The sequence below is a fragment of the Sinocyclocheilus grahami genome, unplaced genomic scaffold (genome assembly GCF_001515645.1).
Source record: "Sinocyclocheilus grahami isolate Dianchi unplaced genomic scaffold, SAMN03320097.WGS_v1.1 scaffold52.1, whole genome shotgun sequence".
In the NCBI taxonomy this organism is placed as follows: domain Eukaryota; kingdom Metazoa; phylum Chordata; class Actinopteri; order Cypriniformes; family Cyprinidae; genus Sinocyclocheilus; species Sinocyclocheilus grahami.
The window spans coordinates 551000-568925 of NW_015505231.1; the positions used below are offsets into that span (position 1 = coordinate 551000).

The 17926-nt window shown below is 37.1% G+C and overlaps 2 protein-coding genes across 2 annotated transcripts in view; both read right to left on the reverse strand.

Annotated features, from left to right (window-relative positions):
• Positions 1-7544: 7544 nt before the first annotated feature.
• On the reverse strand, positions 7545-13094 carry LOC107583300 (complement C1q tumor necrosis factor-related protein 1-like). Its single transcript, XM_016269478.1, has 2 exons — positions 13091-13094; positions 7545-8858 (listed from the first exon to the last, which is right to left on the reverse strand). Exons 1-2 carry the CDS (start codon positions 13092-13094, stop codon positions 8311-8313), a joined length of 552 nt encoding a protein of 183 aa, XP_016124964.1. The 3' UTR covers positions 7545-8310.
• Positions 13095-16716: 3622 nt separating this feature from the next.
• The window catches only part of LOC107583317 (interleukin-2 receptor subunit beta-like), a 12653-nt gene continuing 11443 nt past the window's right edge, over positions 16717-17926 (reverse strand). The window contains exons 9-10 of the mRNA XM_016269494.1: positions 17691-17789; positions 16717-17512 (exon numbers count right to left, since the gene is read on the reverse strand). Of these exons, the coding sequence (XP_016124980.1) occupies positions 16807-17512; positions 17691-17789 (805 nt within the window). The 3' untranslated portion in view covers positions 16717-16806. The remainder of the gene's footprint in view (positions 17513-17690; positions 17790-17926) is intronic.

Below are 17926 nucleotides of genomic sequence, written 5' to 3' on the forward strand. Positions count from 1 at the left end.
TTAGATTTATGCTTAAAACAAGTTTAAAAAAAATAACTTTAAGATATATTATGAAAACGTGTTATCTTACAACATTTTGCAAATAAAATGGTATTGTTTTATTGATGTTTATACAATTTATACAAGATGATAAAAAAAATCTAAATCAGTATTGTTAATGTTTTAATGATTTTTACACTGAAAGGGACAATGATATTGCAGCTGTAATTTCACTTTTTCATAGTTTACTGAACTATGATGGCCTGTCGAAGCCTCTAAAGGTTTCAGATTTTGCTGATGACTTGTGTTTCGAAGCTTTATGGTCAGTCACGCTCTGTGTGCTTGGATAAGGATACGTTAAGCATTAGCCATCAGTATCCGTGATGTGGGTCTTTAACATTTGCTTTGAAACCGGATATCCTTTCAGGAACTGAGTTAGCAAGGGCCTGGTCATGTGTCAGCAAAGTTAGCGGCAACAGGAAAGAAATTATACGATAACAAACCTAAATAGCCAAAGACGAATATGGGAAGGTTTATAAAGTGGGGCTTTCAAACCTCAGAGTTTATAATTAAAAGGACAGTTCACCCAAAAATGAAATTTGTCATCATTTACTCAGCCTCATGTCATTCCAATCCTGTACGACTTCCACAGGATGGACAGAAAATACAACAGAAGTCATTTGGTTACCAAATGATGATAAAGGATAAGGTTTTTGTTATTCATATTTCATTACTAAAAGATCACCATACTGTACATTGATTATCATAGTAATGTATGAAAGTATTCTAAACAAATAGCACTTAAATTGACTCAATATTTGATTTGAAGTTTATTCATATGAATATTTATTTCATATGAGTGCTGTGCAAGTAACAGTTTCTGTGTTCACAAAGGAAATCTGCAGAGTATTACAGTCATACCGGTACTGCTGCATTAGTGCATTATTTGCATTCATGCTTTGAAAAGAAAACCTGATATTAGCGTGAGTTAACCAATTGAAAGAATTTGAGGAAGAACTGATGACAGAATTTTCATTTTTGTTGACCTATCGAGCATGAACATGTCATCTTTTAACTTTCACTTTGTCAGTTAAAACGTTATTGACAAAAAAAGTTTTGATTTGGTGTTAACTTTAATTTTGGCCTAATCCATAAAACTTTCCTCTGTGCCATTTTAATTTTAACTGCTGTTAACCTCCCTCTGTGGAAAAAAATCCACAAACTGGATTTTTCCATAAACCTCTCGTTTATTGAACTTTTGTATTAAAAAAACAACAAAAAAATGAATCTGTCTAAATTGTCCCGGCTGTGATTTTATAGCATCAGCACTCTTGCTCATGTCATCCTGCTTTGTTTTTAATCTGTCTCAGGTAGAAAGCTTGCCAAGTTGACAGGGTTTAGTAATAATGCTGAATTGTCCCACGAGTCAGTCAGAAGGTGGGTGGTAGCCTTCTGTGGGATCAGAGGGCAACAGTGCATCTGTTCATCCGAGACCCTCACAGGGGCCGAGAACCGAAATCAAATCTGAGCTACTTTGTCTTTTTCCCCTTCCTACATGGGAGAGATGCAACCTTGTAACCTGCTCAGATGCTGCAATATGAGAGAGACTTTTGCCAGTGTTTACGGAGACTAAAGAGCGCAAAGTTGTTTTTCTCAGATCTGTACACTCGGAATGCATTGTTAAAGGAATAGTTCACTCAAAAATTAAAATGTACTAGATTTGCGTCACCAATGGCTCCTCTGTAGTGAATGGGTGCCGTCAGAATGAGAGTCCAAACAGCTGATAAAAACATCACACAACTCCAGTCCATCAGTTAACGTCTTGTGAAATGAAAAGCTGCATGTTTATAAAAAAAACAAATCCATCGTTTTGACATTTTTAACTTCAAACCGATGCTCCTGGCCAAAATATGAGTCCACAATCCTTAATAACGTTCCCATTCCCTGTTGTCCTCTCGCATGCATATTTCTCTCCTGATTCTGACAAGACAACTTTTTCACTGGCGAAAAAGAGAATGGATAGAGGACTTGTATATTTTGACCAGAAGCAATGGTTTGAAGTTAAAAATGCCTCAATGTTGTTTTGTTTCATTTTTTTCTTGCAAACATGCAGCTTTCACTTCACAAGACGTTAACTGATGGACTGATGGTTGTGTGGATTTTTTGTGGATTACTGTGGTTTTTATCAGCTGTTTGGACTCTGACGGCACCCATTCACTGCAGAGGATCCGCTGATGAGCAAGTGGTGCAATGCTAAATTTACCCAAATCTTTTTTTCCGATGAAGAAACAAACTCATCTACATCTTGGATGACCTGAGGGTAAGCACATTTTTATTTTTAGCTAACCTAAAAACCTAACCTTGGGTTGTTTTGACCCAGCGGTTGGGTTAAATGTTTAACCCAACCTTCTGGGTAGTAACCCAACCGCTGGGTCAAAACAGCCCAATTGCTGGGTTTGTCCCTATTTTACCCAGCACTGGGTTGTATTTAACCCAGCATTTTTTAGAGTGTAATTGATGTTTCTTATTTACATAAAGTAATGCGCATTGGACAATAGACAAACTTGCATATCAGCATGAAAAGTGATATTTTGAAAGATGGTTATTGCTTTTTTGTTGTTGTCGTTGCATGTCTCGTTTTGTTTCTTTGTGAATTTTTTTGTGAAACATCTTTTATTCTAAATATGATAGAATTGTCAACTGTTCCTTTTCCATGGTGTCTTCTGATCTTTGAGGTGTCAGTGACCCTGCAGAGAAAATCAACTTGATGTTTACATGAGATGTGAGAAATATGCACTCGGGCCAACATGTTAAACTATTGCACTTCCTTTAGAGAAACTACAAGCCATAATCTGTACAGTAGAATAATGATCAGTAAATGGTTGTTTTACTGTCCAACACATCAAATAGGGCAGTTTTTTTTCAAGATATTCATCAGTCAGCACACTGGATTTTACTCAAATGCAGTCACTGTCTTTTCATTGTTTTAATGATTGCTGTGCAATTACTGACATTTCAGATTGTGTTTATTGAACTAATGTGAATGAGATTGTATTTTTCATGTCTGTTTTTTGTGTTTGGGGTTGCACAGGATTGTTGTAAAAATGTGAATAATTTTACTCAATGCTGATTGTTCTTTTATGTGTCAAATATTTTGAGAAATTTATAGTTGCTTTTTCATGAAAAATCACAAATGATACATGTAGAAAGTAATTTTTGGATGAATTTGTATTTATTGGGAGAAATAAAAAAAAATGTATTGGGATTTTTGTTCTTTCTAAGTCATCTTTTCTATATAAAAGACCGATATGATTATTTAATCTGGTATTATTTTCATTTTTCCTCTCACCACTAGAGGGTGCTAGAACACAAGCTCTCTGTTTATCCGATAAAAATCCGAGCTCAGTGGCAGATATCACACTGAACAAGTAGTTCTCTCACAAATAAAAATGTGGTCTGAAAATTCTAGGAAGAATTTTTACATTTTTAAAGTAGATCCATAACACCATCCATAAAGATCCTGCATTGGATCGAGGATTGAGATTGAAGCCTATTATTTTTTACAGACGAAGAAAATAAGGTTTGGAATGTGTTGAGACTGAAACATCCATCTGCAGCAATGCACGTTATATTTTCAATTCACAATTTTCAATAAGGAAAGGGCAAGAAAATATCAATTGCATTCATCAATAATTCAAAAGGACATCAGTGAAAACAAACCTTTATTGTGGCATTTAAAATAATCAAAGAAATGCTAGACATCCTTACAGTACTTTAACATTAAGCACCATTGAGTTATTCATATACAAACAAAAACCTTTTAAAATGATGTGTCAAGTATGTAATTTATCGCACCTGATGTGTTCAAATGAAAAATTATTTAATTTTTCCTCTCACCACTAGAGGGTGCTAGAACACAAGCTCTCTGTTTATCCGATAAAAATCCGAGCTCAGTGGCAGATATCACACTGAACAAGTAGTTCTCTCACAAATAAAAATGTGGTCTGAATATTTTACCCATATTATAGGTGAAACATAAAATTCTAGGAAGAATTTTTACATTTTTAAAGTAGATCCATAACACCATCCATAAAGATCCTGCATTGGATCGAGGATTGAGATTGAAGCCTATTATTTTTTACAGACGAAGAAAATAAGGTTTGGAATGTGTTGAGACTGAAACATCCATCTGCAGCAATGCACGTTATATTTTCAATTCACAATTTTCAATAAGGAAAGGGCAAGAAAATATCAATTGCATTCATCAATAATTCAAAAGGACATCAGTGAAAACAAACCTTTATTGTGGCATTTAAAATAATCAAAGAAATGCTAGACATCCTTACAGTACTTTAACATTAAGCACCATTGAGTTATTCATATACAAACAAAAACCTTTTAAAATGATGTGTCAAGTATGTAATTTATCGCACCTGATGTGTTCAAATGAAAAATTATTTTTAGCACCTCATTCTTTGGTAACAATGCAACCAGATGTGTGTTTTTTTATCCTCAGCACCATTTCTTTACTTGTTAATATTTTAAAATCTCTACACTCCTGAGATCCGGTTTCTGCAGTCCAGACTGAAGTGGTTTTAAGATAAAAAAAACAACAACTGCCAGCTTTTATTGAAGACTATTGAAGTCACTGATCGGGGCAGAGATCGGTGCCTTGTGGTTTCAGAACATTTAATCTCGCTCTCCCTCTCTATATTTCTATCATGTGAGTCTCTCTCAAGTGGATTCTTGCTACTGAAAAAGGAAAGCCACATACATCCTGTTGAACAGCAACAAAAAGCCCCCCTCCCCTCAATAAACAGAGCCAGACACAACCACACACACTCGAAGCAGATTCTCAGGACCTGACCCATCTAATACCAACAAATGGCTGATTCTTAAGCCAGATATAATAATAATTACCATTTAAAAGTTTGATGTCAATAGGACTTTTTTTTAAAGGAAATTAACACTTTGATTCAGCAAGGATGTTTTAAAATGATCAAAAGTGACACTAAAGACATTAGAATGATTTCTGAAGGATCACGTGGCACTGAAGACTGGAATTCTGCATCACGGGAAAAATTACAACTAAATTACAATTAAAACTGAACAAATATTTCACATTACTGTTTTACTGTACTTTGGATCAAATAAATGCAGCTTTAGCAACCACATGCTTCAATGTGAACTTGGTTTGTTATGACTCCAGTTGCCTGTTAATGTCCGAAGGGACCAGCAGCAGTCAGTCACGCCTTGTAAACATCCTATCACAGCTAACATAAACCAGCTACCATTTCTCAGATGCCGCTGATGGATCTTAAGAAGACCCTGCCTGGTTTGAAAAAGCCTACACAGACCTAAATATCTGGACTACATCAGTGGTGCTCAACTGGTTTGGCTTCAGATCTGGAGATAACCTGGAGGTCAGAACTGTTCATCCAACACTAAACACATATGTCCCTAATGTCAAACATTTTGGTTAGTATCACCATGAATTGTCGCATTTCTATGAAGCACGTGGCCAGCACCAAACCTCGTATCTGATGCCTAGTCTGAAGAGGCATTTTCTTTTGTTTTGCATACAGTTGTTCATTGTTTTTTGAAGATTACAACACCTCACACAACCTGACCATGTTGGCATCTGCCTAATTTAACTATCTTCTACCATGTGAAATAAAATGACACTGAACTACTGTACACACAGATTTTGATGTCAACCACAGAACGGTTACAAACCAACAGAACGGACCTGCAGCTTGTTTTTTTGGATCCTGGTCCATCATTTAAGAACCACTGGAATTAATTTTGGATGCTGTTAAGGTGCAGTCATATTTACCATTGCTCTGATTTTGCGAGGGGCAATCCAGCCAAAATCTGTGCGACTGGGAGTTTCAGCGCCAAAAAAATGTCCCCATGCAGATTCCAGTTGGTCATGCAAATTCTTAGCGCTGACTCAAAGAGCTCTGTAAGGTCTGAAAGTGACTTCTGTATGAGCTGTGCTTCATGGACCCAGCTATCAAAAATATGTTTTAAAACGTTTTACCAACATTCCAATTAAGCCATGAAAACGTTATTTCTGAATGTTTCTAAACATTCAAAATGTCCAGAGTTGATGTTTTTTCTTGGTTACTTATGCGAAGGGAACGTTCGATTTGATACTTTTGCAAACTCTCCGAAACAAGTAACTTAACATTTAAAAAATGTTAGACAAACATCCAACTAAAATGATGCAGAAAAAAATGGTCCATTATGGATTTATATATAACAGTTTTGTGCTAACATTTTCAAATTTGAACAAACTTTCGGTTAATGTTATAGAACGTTGAGAGAATCTTGCCAAAACATTAGCCAAAGTTCTGAGACCGTTCCCTGTAAAATCCCATATATACTATACAATTTTAGGCTGTCCCAGACTAAAGATGCCCAATGTGAAACAACAGTGCCGATTTCATTGGTTGTGGCTCCTAAATGTTGGTCCTACGTCGTACTGTGAAAGAGGTTCAAAGATGGCCGTTGTCACGGTCTTGTGACCAAAGATAGACTGTGAAAATCTCTGCGATAAACAGTGTCAGATCATCTCACAGTGTGTTTGCTGCTATGATAGGGTGACCATATTTTACTTTTCCAAAAAGAGGACAGTGTGTGGGGGCTGGGGTGTGGTTGGTTGGTTAGTGCCCAATGTAGCACTCAAAGTAGCGCAATGACCATGTCCCAAATTGCAAAACTCAAAATATGTCATTTCCATACCTAAAATACATATTTAACAGTCACTGTTATGCATATTGATCATAAACGCAGCTAAAAAGCATCCTACCAGTGGCTCTCCTTCACAAAACTTAACATCTAGCAGTTTTATCATAGGAAGAATGAAAAATGTTTCAATATAAGCATTTCAGTCAAATGTAATTTATGCAACATTTCAAACCTTTAAACCACGGGGGGGAAATCAACCCATGGCAACAGTTTAAAAGTAACCCTATTCCATGTAAAAAAAACACTTGACAACCCTGCATCCAACACGAGCTGCAGGAGTCAGATTTGACTGATCACAGGTTGAGAGGAGAGATGGCTGACAAGACCATACTGGAGGATTTGATGCTTAACAGATCCTGAGCTCATTGACAAATGTGAGCCTGGAGCACAAAACCTTCTTAAGTTGCTGGAGTATATTTGTAGCAATAGCCAAAAATACATTGTATGGGTCAAAATTATGGATTTTTCTTTTATGGCAAAAATCATTAGATTTTGTAAATATCCTACTGTAAATATATCAAAACTTCATTTTTGATTAGTAATATGCATGGCTAAGAACTTCATTTGGATCAATTTAAAGGCGATTTTCTCAATATTTAGATTTTTTTGCACCCTCAGATTCCAGATTTTGAAATAGTTGTATCTCGGCCAAATTTCGGAAAAATTTACACTTATGACTGATTTTGTGGTCCAGGGTCACAGATATCTGATCTTCCTTTACACAGAGTGCGTGTGATCGCAAAATCGAAAGTGAACAGCGAGCGCTCATTCAACAGAGATTTCAATACACCGCATATTAATAGCGGCTCCCTGATGCGTGAAAATTATATGCAATATTAGAATGTTTGCAGGAGCAATGGACACAAAAATCACGGGAGGTGGCGATAATGGTCAGAAATTCAGCAGGAGCAGGATTAAGAAAACAGTTCCTCGCAGGGCTCTAAATCAAAAATGCATACAATGAATGGCGACTAGAAAGCAAAAGCCAAATCCCGGACATTTTGGGTGATTTAGAAATCCCGGCCGGGTGCATTTTTTTATGTTTGAAAAGAGGACATGTCCGGGAAAAAGAGAACATATGGTCACCCCAGGCTATGACCTATGTCTACTGACTAGCCAATAAAAATTCAACATGAAATGACGTACCGATCAACATGACATGGCGCTAAAGCTTAAAACAATGGAGGTGAAAAGAAGGAATACCGTTGGAAACCACAACTGACGAAGCTCATACATCATGCCATACATCTTGCTCTATTTGTTTACCATGGGCGCATGCTGATGATGTTTTATTCTTCTATATTAACTTGCATTGTAAGTAGTAGGTCCTAATGTGAAGTAATGAAATTGTGCTAATGTGACCACAACTTTCCCGGTTCTCTTCATATAAGACCCCACACTGAAGTAGAAAAAGCAGATTTCTCTGCATTAGGAATTTAGTTTGGACTGCAGAAATCTAATATGAAATGTTTGGATGCTTTTCATTTTTGTAAAAGCTGCTCCACTGATCAAACATTTTGGCACATTTTCAAACTTCATAAACATCCCGTTCACTCCTTCCCACCGCAGTTTCTGGTCTCACTCCGTTTCTGGTTTGATGAGGTATCCGTTAAAGGTGATGTAAATGTCCACATCGTCGCTATAGATGGCGTTCTCGCGCTCACGTTTGTAGAGACGGACCCAGACCTCGTCGCCCTCCTGCAGAGGCAGCATGACGCTCTGGCTCTGCATGATGGAGCGGTCGCTGGGCTGAGCGTAGACGATGGCCTTCTCGCTGCTGTTCTGCATGATGTGCAGGTACGTCTCCTTGAAGTTCCACGTGTGGATGTTCACATTGAAGAAGTAGACTCCCGGGATTTGGCAGCGGTACTTCCCAGCAAACATGTTGAAGTGTTCGGGGGAGTTCACGAAGATGGTGTCGAAGATCAGGGCCTGGTAGTTGTCAATGCTGTGAAGGGACTTCCGTCGGCCCACTGAGAAAGCAGAATGCTGGGATTTGCAGGCGTCACCCGGAGCTCCAGCCTGTCCCTTATCTCCTTTGAGGCCTTCAGTCCCCCATGGTCCCGGGGAACCCTCAATCCCAGGCTTCCCAGGAGTTCCCCTTTCTCCACGGTCACCTTTGTCACCTTAAAAAGACAGATAACAAGGTGTAAGGAAAAAGCAAAAATGTCAGAAAGAGTCTTACGTAAACGGATTATTCAGGTAGATATTGTAGATATTTCTGCAGCGTAACTAACTTTAACCCTATAAACATGGCTGAGTAGTAACTGATTACATGTAAGTACTTGTAATTAGGGTATATTAAAATATTCATAATCAGATTACAGTTCCTTTTTATGGATTACATGATTACATATCATTTACGCAATGACAGTAAATTATTCATAATTTATTGATTCTCCCTAATTCTTCTTTTTACCTATTTTAAATGTTCATTTCTAAAAATCCTGCTGTGTGTCATACCATTCAGCTTTGCCTATATTCACAAAGAGAAACAGAAAGAAAGACATATTTCAAGGAATATATTTTCAATGTTTAATGGTAAGTTTAAAACAAGTTTAATAAAAAATAATCTAAAAGTAGTCAGAATACATGACCTAAAATGACTAACCTAGATTATGTTACTAACTACAGTTTTCATCATGTAATCTGTAATCTACAATTTGTAAGTAATCTACCCAGCTCAACCTATAAAGCCTACTGAATCATATTTGATACACAGGCTTCTAAATGATCAATATGATCAATGTAAGATTATTCAAATTAAAGATCGATTTTTATTTATTTTTATTTGTATTTAATTTTTTGCAATATTTCAAGATGAACACTTACTGGACTATCCATACATAATATTTTAGAAAAAAAAAACATTTTAAAATGTGATTATCGGACATGATACCTCAAGCTTTTGAGGAACGTCATCTCTCAGTCATTGTTGAATTGCATTGCATTATATGTTCTGTCCCTACAATAAAAACTAGAGCTCTGCACATAACACTAAGCATTTAAATATCATCTTAATAAGGCATATTATTGGGAAAAATTGTGTGACGACTGATATTTATATGCAATTTGTAGAAGTAGCCTGCTATACTGTTCTAGCAGTTCTAGCATCAAGTTCTCATTGATTTATATAAAAGCTATCAGAAATGCGTCTGACTTTATGGCCATAAAAATATCAGATACTGCACTAAATTGGATATTTTTTGCTTAGTTTGGGCCTCTAAATAAAATACTATTATGAGCTCCATATTGAAAGGCTTGTGGCTTTTCAGTATTGTAAATACACAAGCACAAATTCTGGCAAACTAAAATAAGTCCCCAGAACCTCAAATCACAGCTTCTAAAATGACAAAAGACATTCTCAGACACTTATCTTAGGTTCAGTTATTTCTTTGTCTTTTGTCAACATACAATTTTGGCACCAATTGTGACCTCAGCTCAGAATTTCCACAGATCACATTTGCTGCAGGCTTCATTCCCATATATGTAACAAACACATGCACATATGTGCATGCATAGACACGTAAAGCAACTCTCATGCAGTTCTCGCCACATCAGCACCTTTCCTGCCAGGTTTGTCACTTCCTGTCCACCAAGTAGGCCTCCAGTGGAGCAGATATTAACTGAGGCTCACAGAGGGGAAGAAAGCAGCTGAAAACACATATTCACATTATTCAGCCTACGCCTTATTTCCCAGCTGAATTACATTTATACTTAGTTTGCGGTTCAGAACAAATATCCCACAGCACTTGTGCCAGAAAAGCAATAGATTGGGAAACGGGGAAAACTAAAATCCAACAAGGATCATTGGGGTCAAAGTTTGGCTACAATGAGATGTTCAATATTTGCTAAAGTTTGTGCTAATGTTATTTGACTCTGAGACATCATGTACGGCACCTGTGAATGCTGTAAGTGGTTTAAAGGAATAGTTCAACCAAACATGAAAATATGCTGAAAATGTACTTTTTCAGAACAGATTTGGAAATTCAGCATAGCACCACTTGCTCACCAGTGGATCCTCTGCAGTGAATGGGTGCCGTCAGAATGAGAGTCCAAACAGCTGATAAAAACATTACAGTAATCCACAAGCCTTAACACTTCGTGAAGTGAAAAGCTGTATGCTTTATTTACTTTATTTTACTGTGTTTTACTTGTAAACAGGGCTTGATCTGTGTATATTTCTCTCCTGATTCAGACAACACAACTTTTTCACTGGAGAAAGCATTATGAATGTCTTAATGATGAATTTGTTTTTTACAAACATAGCTTTTCAGTTTACAAGACATTAATAGATTATTGTGATGTTTTTATCAGCTGTTTGGACTCTCATTCTGACGGCACCCATTCACTGCAGAGCAAGTGCGCATTGGTGAGCAAGGGATGTAAAGCTACATTTCTCCAAATCTGTTCTGATGAAAAATATTATAAAAAACACAAATCTCGTCTACATCTTGGATGGCCTGTGTTTGAGTACATTTTCATCCAATTTTCATTTTTGGTTAGGCCACAAATGGCTGATTTTGCAATAAATAGTGTTAGGGTTCTTTCAGGGTTTACTCCGAAAGAATAGGGATAACTTTATGAGTGACACAACTCGTTTTTGTCATGTAAGCTGAAGCACTTTTTCGGGTACCTTTGAGAATGGACCTAAACGAACTATGAAGCAGAATATATCTGATCTTTCAGATGTGATTGTAAGTGCATGTGTGTGTGTGTGTGTGTGTGTGTAAGCAAAACTTACAGTACTTGTTGCGTTTGCAGCTGCAGTTGGGTCAGTGAGCTGAGAAGAGAAAGAGAGAAAGAGAGAAAAGGAAAAATCCTTGGTCAGCTTATTTCTCCCTCCCTCTTTCTCTCTCCCTCCCTTTCTTGCTTTCTCATTCACCCTCAATGTCTTTCTCCCATCCCTTTCCTGAACATACAACACAATCAGCCTGCCAGCTGAGACAGACTTTCCTATTTATTTTACTCGTTTACTAGTCAGAAGAGTGTCCAAACAAGCTGCTTTCAGAACTTTATGTCTGTTTCTTTCAAACGTTTCCCTGCTCTACGTTAGAACTGAGTGAACAATGTGAAAACCCACAACGGTTGTGAACATAAACATTTATAAGTACACACAAACATAAACTCAATATGAACTGTTGCATGCATGTTTGCAGGATGCGGCTTGTTATGAATAACCCATATTTAGGTCTTTAGAGACCTGTGTTCATCTCCAATTGTGATTTTTAACTAGTTTTATACTGAGTTAATGGTATTATCTACCCATGTAACCCTATCAAACCCATGCATTTTTACACTTTCTTTAAAACATTGTTTTGCATGTTTATTAAGCAGTTTTTCTCATTCAATCATCGGCTGATCCCCACAATTTAAATAAAATTTGACGTACACACATGTCTACTTATCTAAATATAAATATATATGCTATACTATATTCTATACTTAAAAGATATTTATGTATCTTTATAAAAATAATAGTAATTACTAGAGATTACCCCATACACTAAAATAATCATTTGGGGGGTTACTTCAAGGTAACCTAAGATTGCAAGGCAATCACTAATAATTCGAAATAAGACAATATGTGGTTGGAGTAGTTTAAGAGTCAACATTAATAATAGAGCTCACAAATGATGGCCAATACTGCATGTTCGGCTTTATGTTTCAGCACATTTGGATCATTAAAAAAATCTAGAGTAATAAAAGAAGGACTTTTGAGGTTCTGTCATTATTAAATGTAAAACACACCCTTCTTCGAATTCACAGACTCATCTGTTTTGCATTAGTATGTCTGGGTCACTGGTTAAATTCCTGTTACTTATGCAATAGTGATCATCTCATTCTCTCCATATGGAAAGAAAATTAAAGTCTGTCATTGACCTCCGATTGACAAAAAGCTGATTTTGTCCTCTACTCAACCCGTGCTGCATTCCTCTCCATCTGCTGCCTCCTTTTCCTTTCAATATTGTTGTCCAACATTCTCCTCTGCAGCTTTGCACTCATAATTATCCTCCGTTAGCGTCAGGATCTGTGAAAAACATGATTATGAAGCTTTTCTTACTGGGTTAAGTAAGAACTTTCTGGAATGTTTAAGTGTTTAAGAAATTAAAGGAATAGTTCACCCATCATTTGCCTTGAGAGGAACGCATGAATAGACTTCCAACAGAATTAAAAGTATAAAAAGTCATTGAGGTTTGAATTTTGTATTTTTTCCACGTCAACCTGCTCTGTAACTACAGACGAAAATTAGCCACACTGTCTAAATCTGACACATTTTACATTGATTTTATGTAACATTAATGTGCATTGTCCCTGATTAAGTAAATAAATGGGGGGGGGGGGAAACCCCGCTCACCCATTCTAATGTCATTCAAACACCATATGGATTTCTTTCTTCTGTGGAACACAAAGAGATATTAAGCACAATGATTGTGCAGCTATTTTCCATGACATAAAATACAATTACAAATGACTGTTTGTTATTTTAATATTTCAATTGTAGTTTATTCCTGTGATGTCAAAGCTGCCTTTTTCAGCATCATTACTCCAGTGTCACGTCCCCAGTTTAAAACTGAATTAATATCACTTCTTAAATCTCTTAGTTATATAAATAACAAAAAATCCCAAAGATGTATCAAATATTATGAAGAAATGTTTAAAGAAATTACATGTATTTAAAAGCTTTCCCTGTATATTAATGTGTGTATGTTATTGTTTCAATAGTGGTAATGTATGCATTCTTGTGTCTCCTTGTCTTGTCATTTTTTGTATAATATTTTTAGTTTTCTCTCTCTGTTTTATTATATGTGTTTGTATGTAATTCCTTGACAATGTTCTTATGTTATTGAGCATTAATAACATTTTTTTTTAAAACTCCAGTGTCACGTGATCCTCAGAAATAGTATGCTGATTTGCTGCTCATGAAACATTTCTTATTATCAGTGTTGAAAACGTCTTCTGCTTAATATTTTCATAGAAACCATTTATTTGAAATAGAAATCTTTTATAATATTAGAAATGCATTTACTGTTACTTTTGATCAATGTGTTGCACCATAGCTGAATAAGAGCAAGCATTGACTTTCTTTAAAAAATCCTACTGACCACAAACTTTCGAACAGTGGCATATGAAAGACGGGACAACAATTGCATTATATAGCATTATATCCCACTCACATGAATAAAAGCGGTTTGTTTCCTCCTCGATATTATGTCTCCGGTTACTTCATCCCTCAGTCATGAGCTCACTGCTGCCTCCTGGTGGAGATATCAACAGTTAGCCCAAGTTTTATGGTCAAATCCAGGCGGGACCAGGATGCCAAACTGTGTCAAGGGTCATAAACAACACACTCAAAAACGTATCTCACATAAACAAGCTAAAAAGCGTGTTAATGGTGCTCTTTCTCCTCCTTCTCAAGAAAAAGACGACTTTTTGTTTTGGTTCACGGAGTTCATTATTCAGGCCACGCAGGGGAGATGAGCTTGACTCACAACTTGACTTACACAAGCCGCGCTCGCTCCACGGCGGTGAACGGAAACGCGCTGGCACTTATAAATGTCAGACCGCATAGCCTACAACCTGCAACTCCACTCATTCACACACACACACACACACACACACACACACACACACATCTGGTTTGCTATCCTTGTGGGGACTCTCCAAAGGCGTAATGGTTTTTATACTGTACAGACCGTATGTTCTATTGCCCTACACCAACCCTACCCCTAAACCTACCCCTTACAGGAAACTTTCTGCATTTTTAGATTGTCAAAAAACTTCATTCTGTGTGATTTATTAGCTTGTTTACCCGTGGGGACCTCAATTTAGGTCCCCACCATGACACGAGTCCCCATGAGTCTGTGTGTATTCAGGTTTAAGTCCCCACCAGAATAGAAAAACAGGTACACACACATACACACACACATTTCTGTGTAAACATCATGACATTCACACCATTATATTTTTGGGAATTTATTTCATTCTGAAATAAAGAAACATGCATAAAAGAATACATACATAATATCAAAAACGTACAAAAAAAATAACAAACATAAAACAAGGATTGAGTAATTGCAACAAGTACAAAATGACAAAAACGCATATTTTATAGTTTAGAAAAAAGAAAATACATTTTATTTTAATGGGGGGAAAAAACACTTATTCTCAAAGGCAGCCTACGATCCAGAAATGCTCAAATAATGCAACTATTGTCCTTATAGCAACTGTATGTAGCCTACGTTTTTATTTATTTAACCTTAAAATATCAGATTTAAAAGTTTTCAGTTTTCTTTCTACACTGAGTTCGGTTTCTTTTCCACATTCCCCCCAAACATCAGGTCTGGAAGTATGTAGGTTTGGTGAGCGGGTACGAAATTCCACCAAAAAGGGTGGATTGCTTTACAGCAGCAACAAATCAACACGTAGCCTACAGCTATAATTACGACAGTGATATTTTACGACAGTGAATTCCACTTAATTAACATTGATTATATGTTGCTATAGTCGCAAAAAATACACAAAACTACATACACTTGCTTTAAAACTTTGTTAGAAAACGTATAGATATCAGTATATAGGAGTGTTTTTTTTTTTACCTCAAACAACCTTGAGGCTTCTGCATTCATGGATTGCCTTGCAGGCATAAACAAGCCCCTGCATTTCTAAACAATTAATTCACATTTGAAAAGCAGCATTTATACCATGTTCATAGCAGTCAGATAAACATGAAATAACAGTTAATAGCAGCTGAAAATCAAGCAAATGCTTAGCGCTTGATTTTGAATATTAAAACTGTTCCATTTGGAAACTTGAACTAAATCACTTTAACCAATTATATTTCTATTTAAAATATGAAATGTTAGCAACATAAAAGGTTAGTGGTGGAAATGACCTCCAACAATTAAAGTTGTATAAGCTATATTCAGCCTTAACATTTGCTAAATTAAACATTAAATCAATCAAGCAAACTTATAAGATATGTTCAAATTAAATGCACTGCTTCCTTCATATGTGTCAAACAAAAGTGTAGCAATCACTTGACCGTTATCTGAGCAGTAAATTTCTCTATAGCATCCTTATTGCAGTGGCACTGGCATTCAAATAGAGCTTAAGTCATGTTTAACCCAGAACATGCCTTCAAATCTAGCTTATCCTGACGCTGTACAAAGGTCTCTGAAATATAACACTTTAAAGCTGTTATAATGCAGCTGTTGTGGAACGTTGAGCTTTTTAATAGCATTTAATTAATGCGAACAGAATGTATACAATTTGCAGCGTTGTGAAGAATTCATGTAAATAAACTGCCTAGGGGAGACCGGGGCAAGTTGTCACAAGACGGAGCAGTCACAGAGGTACTTATTAGGGTTTGAGTCAAATGTCTAATTACACAAATGTGTTTGTTTTCTATAGCAGTGGCTATTAAACTAGAATCATTTTGTGAATCCTGCCCTCCAAAAAGGTAGATTTCATAAATGTCAGGACAGGGCAAGTTGTCACATGTTTAAAATTTCAAAACAACAGTCTGATATGATAGTATGTTACCATCTCTTATACATTTGCTGCTTCATGAATGGTTTCGTTCAATTTCACTAATCCTATTCATATTTCAAATGTATTAATGCCTATAATAGGCTGTTTAATGTCAGGTTCCCGTTTTGACAGCTTACCTCTATAGAGTGGGGCATGTTGTCACAAAGGTCAATGTGATCGGTGTGATGTGATGGTCGATGAACTGTCTTTTCCCCTGAACAATAACCCTAAGAATGTTCAATAGCATTTTTTTTTAGCCAAGCCTCTAAGGTACACTATGATTCAAAAGTCTGGGGTCAGTGAGATTTATACATATTTTTTAATTAATACTTTTATTCAGCAAGGACACATTAAATTGATCAAAAGTGATAGTAAATACATTTATACATCTTCTGTTAAAAAAACATGAAAATAATTACTGACCCCAAACATTTGAACTGTACTGTATGTGTCGGTATAGAAACTGACTTTCAAAAATAAACCCGAGTTGAAGTTTACCCCGGTCTCCCCTATACAGACAGAGACGGATTAGGCCAGCGTTTAGATGGATTTGTTGCTGTATTTCTGCATCTCCTTCAGGGTCAGATACCCGCTCCCGCAGGGCTCAATCATGGACGAGGGTCTGATCACGGCACCCTCTGCAGGCTCAGAGCTGGAATTGCAGCTGGGTGCTCTCACAGGTTCAGACCTCGGTGTGATGACGGCCACCGGAGCCAAACTCTCTGCTGGGCGGACAGCATTGTGGGAACCCTGTGACAGCGACATAATGAAGGAAATCAGCGCTTGTCCTTCCGCCGCACATGTCTCCGCGCCACTGCTATCTTCATCTCCTTGGTCATCCTCACAATGCTCCTCTCCAGGCATGCCGAACCCTGAATCCGGGCTCATGGGCTGATCCGTCTGATAACTTGGGGTTTGCACACAGTTGTATGAAGACCCAGTGGAGCTTGTGGCTTCCTCAGGGTGGTAGCTGAAGTACACGGGGCAGGATTCGAGATAAAGAGAGCCTCTATTGGATTTGCTATAGAAGTAGCCCATGTTAGAGAAAACAGATGATGATGCATGACTAGTGCCGCTGTTCTCCAGTCCAGAGTCCACCTGATTGGAGTGAACGAAGGCGGCAGCAGACATCTGAGCTTCGGGATCCATCAAAGACACGTCCCAAAAATCCGAGACCTCTACAGGTGAGATATCGTCACATGACTGAGGGGTAAGAAATGGCCCAACAGAATTCTGACAGCCCAGCATTGTAATTGTAATAATATTTCACAACATTTCCGTTTTTACTGTATCTGTGATCAAATGAATGCAGCCTTGAGGCTTCTTTCAAAAACATTAAAAATCTTACTGACCGCAAATATTTGAACGCTAGAGTAAACAAACACTTTGGAAACTAGTATAGTTCATAATATATGCAGGAAATACAGCTCGAACTCACCCGGAAGTTTCCACCGTGAACAGTGTGAAGAGGCTGGAAATATTTGGAGGGGTCTGGAACATGTTGATTGTTTGGTTGTATTGACCTGCAAAGAAATAATAATGCTTGATTATGATGCACAAACAAACAACAATATCAGGTACAAACACCAAAGGGTACAAACCGACATGGAAATACTGTAGGTAGAAACACACACACACACCTACACACCTACACCCACAC